This window comes from Alligator sinensis, unplaced genomic scaffold, assembly GCF_000455745.1.
Source record: "Alligator sinensis unplaced genomic scaffold, ASM45574v1 scaffold623_1, whole genome shotgun sequence".
Taxonomy (NCBI): domain Eukaryota; kingdom Metazoa; phylum Chordata; order Crocodylia; family Alligatoridae; genus Alligator; species Alligator sinensis.
The window spans coordinates 287,357-294,998 of record NW_005842769.1 but is presented as its reverse complement, the minus strand read 5'-3'; the positions used below and the strand labels follow the sequence as shown (position 1 = coordinate 294,998).

General features: G+C 43.2%; 1 protein-coding gene across 2 annotated transcripts in view; it reads right to left on the bottom strand.

Moving 5' to 3' along the window:
• The window catches only part of CUBN (cubilin), a 243,841-nt gene that overhangs the window by 169,181 nt on the left and 67,018 nt on the right, over positions 1–7,642 (bottom strand). For both annotated transcript variants that reach the window (XM_025216815.1, XM_025216816.1), the window contains exon 27: positions 5,682–5,869. In XM_025216815.1, coding sequence (XP_025072600.1) covers positions 5,682–5,869 — 188 coding nt within the window. The remainder of the gene's footprint in view (positions 1–5,681; positions 5,870–7,642) is intronic.

Genomic DNA, 7,642 nt, shown 5'->3' with positions numbered 1-7,642 from the left:
GGGCTACAGTAAATTCTGGGGTGACTGCAGCCACTCCCATAGCCCCCTCCCAGAGCCACTGCTGTCCACCCTGAGCACAGCCTGGCCCAGCCCCCACCACGAGAAGCCTATTGCTGCCCTGTCCCAGTCTGCAGCCCAGCTGCACCCTGGGTGCAGATCTGGGGGCATATGCCCCTGATGCCCTCCTGCGGTGTGCACAGTGGTGGACCCCACCCCACGCCTCCCAGAGAAGTCACTTGCAGCTCTGTCCCATGCTCCACCCCAGCTAGGCAGCATCTATCCCTACTCTAGCCCCAGCCCCACTCCCTCCCTCACTGCAGGAGCCTATGGGAATGGGGCTATGGTGGGGAGGGGCTGCAGCCACTCTAGAATTCACTGTAGCCCCCCAACCCCTGCCCAGCACTGCCACCCACCCCGAGTGAAGATCAGCCCAGCCCCCTACCAGGAAGAGCTCAGCACCCCTGCCTGCAGCAGCAGCTCACCTAACCCCTGGAAGCAGATTTGGGGGCTCACGCCCCCCCATACCCTCCCAGGGTGCGCGTAGTGGCAGGAGCGACCCCACCTTTCCTGTGCCCCCCGGATGAGCCGCTTGCAGCTCCATCCCACAGCCCACCTGCCTCATCTGAGCTGAGCAGTGTCTGCTCCAGTCCCTCCCTCACCACAGGACCTTGATCTGCCCCCCCCCCCAAAAAAAACAGGAACAAAATATAAAAGGTATATGAGGTGAAACTTTGTGACAGAAGGGGTACATTTGTTTAAAAAAGGTAGAAAATCTGTCTAGAATATACACCTGTTACTCAATGTTACTGCTCCAGTGTTAACTCTGGTCAGCCCCTCTGGAGTTTTCCATTATTAGGTTTTTTTGGAATAATATAATCTCAACATTAGCATCTGTCAAAAGCTACATTTGTACCATCTGAAAGGCAGATATAGAATTTTGAAAAGGGGAGTGCAGATGGTGAGATGCATCATCACATATAAAACAACAGATATTTTTCTCCAGTTAAATGTAAATTAGAAGCTATAGTAATAGGCGAGGAGCCTGGAGCTGCATTATTCAATTTAAGATTGAACTAAAAACAAATATAATTTCATTGGAATGAGTTAAAAATAAATCTGCAGTGCTATGAAATAACAGTTTCATTACCAGGAGAAGCTAACAGACAACAAAATTACAGAACAAAGGATAGCTCGATTGCTGGAACATCAGGAACATTAAAAAGAATAGAGGGTCATTAACACCTGTGGAATGAAGAGATTAGAAGGGACCAGATACATTACAATGAGCCATGAAGTCAAGTTACTCCCACAGCTCTCCTTGACTAGAAATGCTGCCGCCACTAATAGGCAGTTAGTTTTAAACTTTGGGTGGAGCAGGAATCAAAGTGGGGTACAAGTGTACTAGTGCATACCTCTTCCATCCCCTCCCCTTGGAACTACCCCTAAGCCTTGTTCCCCTTACAAACCAAAGCCAGGCTCAACCTGGATTTCAGATGCAAAAATGTCCAATATATTCCGTCTACTTGGAAAATCAGTCATGCACTCATTCCAAAATATTCCCCCTTTCTCCCATATCTGACAGCACTCCATATGCATGTCAAAATGCCTCTCTTCTCACTATTGACATGGTAAGGCAACAATACTTTGCATCCTAATTGGTTCACCTTTGCTCTCTTTTCACATAATGGCATAACACAATATGATGACTATGTTTTTCCCTGTTTTCTGTGTTTAGTAGTGCCATGCAAATTCTTCTTTTATTGAAAATAAAAATAGAAATAATTAAAATCAAAGAACACCAGTTTTTCCACTCTTCCAACATGTTCTATTTCTGCTTTTGAAAGTAACACTTCCTTAAGCATGTCTTGGATCTAGTCCTTTCATCTGGCCCTATCCCTTCAGTTCTGGCTCTTCCCTGGAACAGGATATTCTGGCAACTGTTCTTTTCCTCAGGGACTTTCTACTGTGCTCATGACTGACTGTCATTGACAAAGGCTTATACATGTTGTAACTAGGAAGCTTGGCCTCTCAGCTTGGTTTTTGGCTTGGCTTTTGCTTTTTAACTTAACCACAGAACTTCTCAGGTCTTAAATGACTCCTGGTAGTTCTCAACACATGCTCTGCCACACTCCCATTTACTTTCTTTCCACCCCTTTGTCCAGCTGGAGGATGTTGGGAGCACACAGTTTTCATCAGTTTATTACTGGCACACCAGATGAGGGGTGTAGAACATTAAGATGAAACAGACCAATAGGCCTCCAGGTCTATTACTTGATTTCCTGTAAGAGTAATTCCCATGTGACGATAAATCTCAAGGAAGTCACTCCTTTCACAGCCATCACCTTGCATCCAAACAGCTATAATGTTACTTTAAACTCTGGGATATGGTCTATTGGGGCAAGATCCTCTCTGATTTAAAAAGGTGAAGTGATGCATAGGTGCTTTTGTATTGGTCTCCTGGCCAGAGGTCATTTGGGTTGGAAAGGCCAGTTAGTCAAAACCCTGCACAATGCAGTATGAATTATTCCTATCTAAACCATGTCCAAAAAATACTTTCAGGCCTCTTCTTGCAACTGCCGAGGATGGAGGTTCCACAACTTCTGTGGACAGTGTGTTCCATTATTCTACTGTTCTGACATCCATCAAGGAAATTCCTTCTGAGATTTAATCTTAATCTAAATCTGCTTTACTAAAGTTTAAATATATTGCTTCATTTTCTGTCTTCTGAATCAGTGGATAACATTTCACCCTTGTTTCTAGGGCAGCCTTTCAAATAATTAAAAACTGCTATCATGGTCCCTTAGGCCATGGGCAGACATGCTGCTTGAAGGACTCCAAAGGCCTGTGAAGTGCTGCAAACAGTGAGGGTGCTGATGGTCAAACACGAAGAAGCATTTAAAAAATGTCCAAAGTGCTTCAAAAATGCCTTTAAAAAGGGATCGTCTTAATTTTGCAGCATTTCCTGAAATGTCTACACTCTCTGGCAGAGTGTGACATCTTCCTACTGCTTGTTAAGAGGGAAGGGAGGAGGAGAGCAGAGTGAACACCAACAAGTGCTCTCCTGTGCTCATGGCTGTCCTTGGAAGCCTCTGGAGACCATAAGCTGAGAGGCATGCAGGCTGCATGCCTTCATGGCCATTCTGAAGCACTCAGGGTGGAGGTGAGTGGGGAAGTGCATGTCAAAACAGAAGTAATGTGATCCGAATTTGAAGCACTCCAAATTGGACTGAGATTTTGAGTGCTTGGAATGTATGGGAGGAAGGGAGGAAAGTGGATCCGGCAAACTACAGGCTCATCAGCCGGACCTCTATCCTGGGCAAGGTTTTGGAAAAGATTATAAAGGAGGCCATCCTTAATGGACTAGCTGACGGCAATATCCTGAGGGATACCCAGCATAGGTTTGTTGCAGGTAGCTCTTGCTTGACCAGTCTCATTTTCTTCTACCACCTATCACCTGGACAAGGGAGAGGAGATTGATGTCATATCTTGACTTCAAAAAAGCCTTCAAACTGGCGTCCCATGATCACCTCTTGGCAAAACCAGCCAACTGCGGGTCCACCACAATCCGCTGGCTGGGGAATTGGCTCTGTGGTCGGACCCAGAGGATGTTGTTTGACGGAAGTCAATCGTCATGGAGCCCTGTGACCAGTGGGGTCCCCCAAGGCTCTGTCCTTGGACCTGTATTGTTCAACATCTTCATTAACGATGTGGACATTGGAGTCAGAAGCAGACTGGTCAAGTTCGCCGATGATACCAAATTCTGGGGTAAAGCATCCACACCTAAGGATAGGAGGATGATTCAGGCTGACATTGACAGGCTCAGGAAATGGGCGGATGAGAACCTGATGGTGTTTAACATAAAAAGATGCAAGGTTCTCCACCTTGGGAGGAAAACCTGCTGCATCCTTATAGGCTTGGCAGTGCTACACTGCCTAGCACTATGGATGAAAGGGACTTGGGGGTCACGATTGACCACAAGATGAACATGAGCCTTCAATGTGATGCTGCAGCTAGTAAAGTGAACAAAACGCTGGCTTGCATCCATAGATGCTTCTCAAGTAAAGCCCAGGACGTCATTCTCCCATTGTACTCAGCCTTGGTGAGGCCACAGCTGGAGTACTGCATCCAGTTTTGGGCTCCACAATTCAACAAGGATGTGGAGAAGCTTGAGAGAGTGCAGAGAAGAGCCACGTGCATGATCAGAGGTCAGGAAAACAGACCTTATGACGAGAGGCTGAAAGCTATGGGACTGTTCAATCTGGATAAGCGTAGGCTCAGGGGTGATCTGATGGGCACCTATAAGTTTATCAGAGGTGTTCACCAGGATCTGGGGGAATGATTGTTCACCAGAGCGCCCCAAGGGATGACACGATCGAATGGTTATAAACTCCAGCAAGATCGTTTCAGGCTGGACATAAGGAAGAATTTCTTTACTGTCCGAGCCCCCAAGGTCTGGAATAGCCTGCCATCGGAGGTGGTTCAAGCACCCACATTGAACGTCTTCAATAGAAATTTGGATGCTTATCTTGCTGGGATCCTATGACCCCAGCTGACTTCCTGCCCTTGGGGCAGGGGCCTGGACTTGATCTTCCGAGGTCCCTTCCAGCCCTAACATCTACGAAATCTGTGTCCATACCCTCTATCTCCTTTTTGCCAGACTAGACATATTTAAACTCTCCCAATCACTACTCATATGGTTTTCATTCCAAACCCTACCACTTGCCTCCAGTCCTCTCATTTTTCTCTATCCTTCTTAGAATGCAGAACTGCACACAGTATTGCAACCACAGCCTAAGCAGAACTCTGAAAAGGGATGTGTTGTTTCTGCAAACCATTTAAGCAAATGCTGAACTTCAAGCATGGCTTGCTATCCAGCATGTGTTTAAGTTAATGGCAACAGAACATATGCTTAAGTACCTTGCTGAATGACAGACATATTTAAACAGTTATTTAAGTGAAAGCAAATGGTGTATGTATTACCTGTGCCAAATAAAATCAAGATTGAACAACTGTGATCTGCAAAAAGAATCTCGTTCCTACAGTACTTATACCAGGTAAATTGAGGAACCAAATTCACAGAAGTGTTCAAATTCAGTGTGCAACTTTGGGCATTCACTTGATATTTCAAAGGGCTGATCCATCACAGTCAGAAAATGAATAGAAAGCCCATGTCTTTTGGCAGAAATCTCTAGCTGCCATATGAAAGTGTTCAAATAAACAGACTAGGATTGATATATGTGCAGGTAAGATATGGATTGGAAGAAATAATAATAAAAGTAGAGATGTGTGAATAATGGATTTTGGGGTCCACATTAAAGAATGGGGAAAAATGCATTCTGGATGTAGCCAAAATAAAATTTTGGCAAAAAAAAATTAACAACAAAAACTTACTTTTCAAGTTTAAAGTAACTTTTCATCTAACTCAAAATATTCTATTTAAATAATATCAACATGATGTATTTTGACAATTTATTTTGTCCCCCATTTCAGCCAAAACTAGGTACCAAATTAAGTAAGGTAATTGTTTGGGGGGGCCTTGAAACAGAATTCTTTGGAAAATTTACTATTCACTGAAAAACATTACTTAGTTCTAAATAATAGCTTCTTTACTTGCTGTAACCAAATTGCTCTTATCCCAAAAGATTCTTATAGTCTGTCCAAAGGGGAAACTAGTTACATACCTTCAAGTAGTCAAGGTCACAGTTGGATCCTTCTTCTAAATCAAAAGCTGTAAAACTATAATTCAGTGTGTTGCCCATCGTAGTTTTGATGGTCCAGCTGCATTGTTCATTTAGAGGGTAATTATTTGGATAGTTTAAACTTTCCAAGATGCCATAGCTACGATTGACAATCACTACCCCTTGGCAAACTGAAGAAAAAAAATAATATAATAATAAATTATATGTTGCATCATGTTTTTCATTCTAGGATCTCAAAATATTAACCAATGAACCTCATCACTACTATTATGGGATAGGAAGTAGGCTTATACCCATTTTACAGAGGAAGAGACTGAGGCACTGAGATCTAAGTGTTTTGCCCAAGGACATACTATAAATACCAGGAAAGAAAAACAGATTTTCTAACTTTTAGTTTTCATTTCTAAGCATAGGTTTATTTCCAAGTCTTAGTAGACTTATGTGTCTATTTTTTCTATACTCTGTGCACATTTTGATAATCTTTCAGCTTTCAGAACCATGTCATTTCAAATATATGATTATTTTCTAAATACATGCCTTTTTATAACTAATCATAAACATGCAATGTGACATTAACTTAAATGTTGTTATTTTGAACTAATTTAAGGGGACTAGAAGATGGATTAGGATAAGCTACTGTGAAATCATATAACATTTCAGCAAACCAGTAAAAAAAAAAATCCATGGGAAAGATTGCCTTTTATGTTGGAAGTAAGCCTAAAGCTCTTAATAAAGGAACCATGGTTTTCTTTGTTTTTTCATAAACTTTAGTTTAGTGGAAGATTTGGGAATTTTAGCTCAGATAAAGGGTGCTTTCCATGAGCTAGAAAGGGAATGAAAAAAAAATTAGAAGTGAAAAAGCCCCATATGAATGTCATTGGATCAGTAATTCTTATTTTCCTAAACCTGGCTTTCATTGGAGTCAGTAACTCAGAAACTCCCATTATACAAAAATATGTTAAACTATCCATATAATGTGCATAGGGAAGAAAAATAGAGCATAGAAAAATGAAAAAATTGGAAATTCTGATGCCTTGAATAACAAATGGAGGGCTTTGAAGAAGGTAGGAGAGACACATGATATTCACTTCACAAACACTTTCATGTCTATCACCTGGTAAAAGGAATATACCTGCTGTGCAGTACTTAGATTTTTTCAGTGTTTTACAGAGCAACATGTTCTGTGCACTTAGATGTTCCACCATACACAAAGATCACGGGAACTAGAAAGTGTAGGCAGCAAAAGGGCACAGCAGCCCCCTTGGCTCTCCAGGGAACTAGCGGACCTCCTGTAGCTAAAAAGAAAGACCTACAAAGAATGGAGGATGGGATCCACCTCCAAGGAGGAATATTCCACAATGGTACAGACCTGCAGGGAGTGAACAAGGAAAGCCAAGGCTTTGACTCCAACTAGCTACAAGTATCAAGGATAATAAAAAGTCCTTTTTTAGATATGTGGTAAGCCGGAGGAAAAGCAAGAGCAACACTGGACCCCTGCTAAACCAGATGGGACAACAGATGACCGACACCCAGGAAAAAGCCAACCTACTAAATGGGTACTTTGCGTCGATCTTTCACCAGTCCCATGGGATGCCTCTGCCCAGGACAGGGAGGTCTGAGTGAGGGAGATTCCTTGCCCTCTATCAATGCTGACCTTGTGAAGGAACACCTTGAGAAGCTGGACACCTTCAAGTCAGCCGGCCCAGACAATCTACACCCCAGGGTACTCAAGGACCTGGCTAGCATCATAGCTCAGGCCCTTGCATGGATCTTTGAGAACAGCTGGCACTCTGGTGAAGTACCCAAAGATTGGAAGAAGGCCAATGTGGTGCCTATCTTCAAGAAGGGGAGGAAAGTGGATCTGGCAAACTACAGGCCCATCAGCCTGACCTCTAACCCGGGGGAGGTCTTAGAAAAAATCATCAAAGAGGCCATTCTCAATG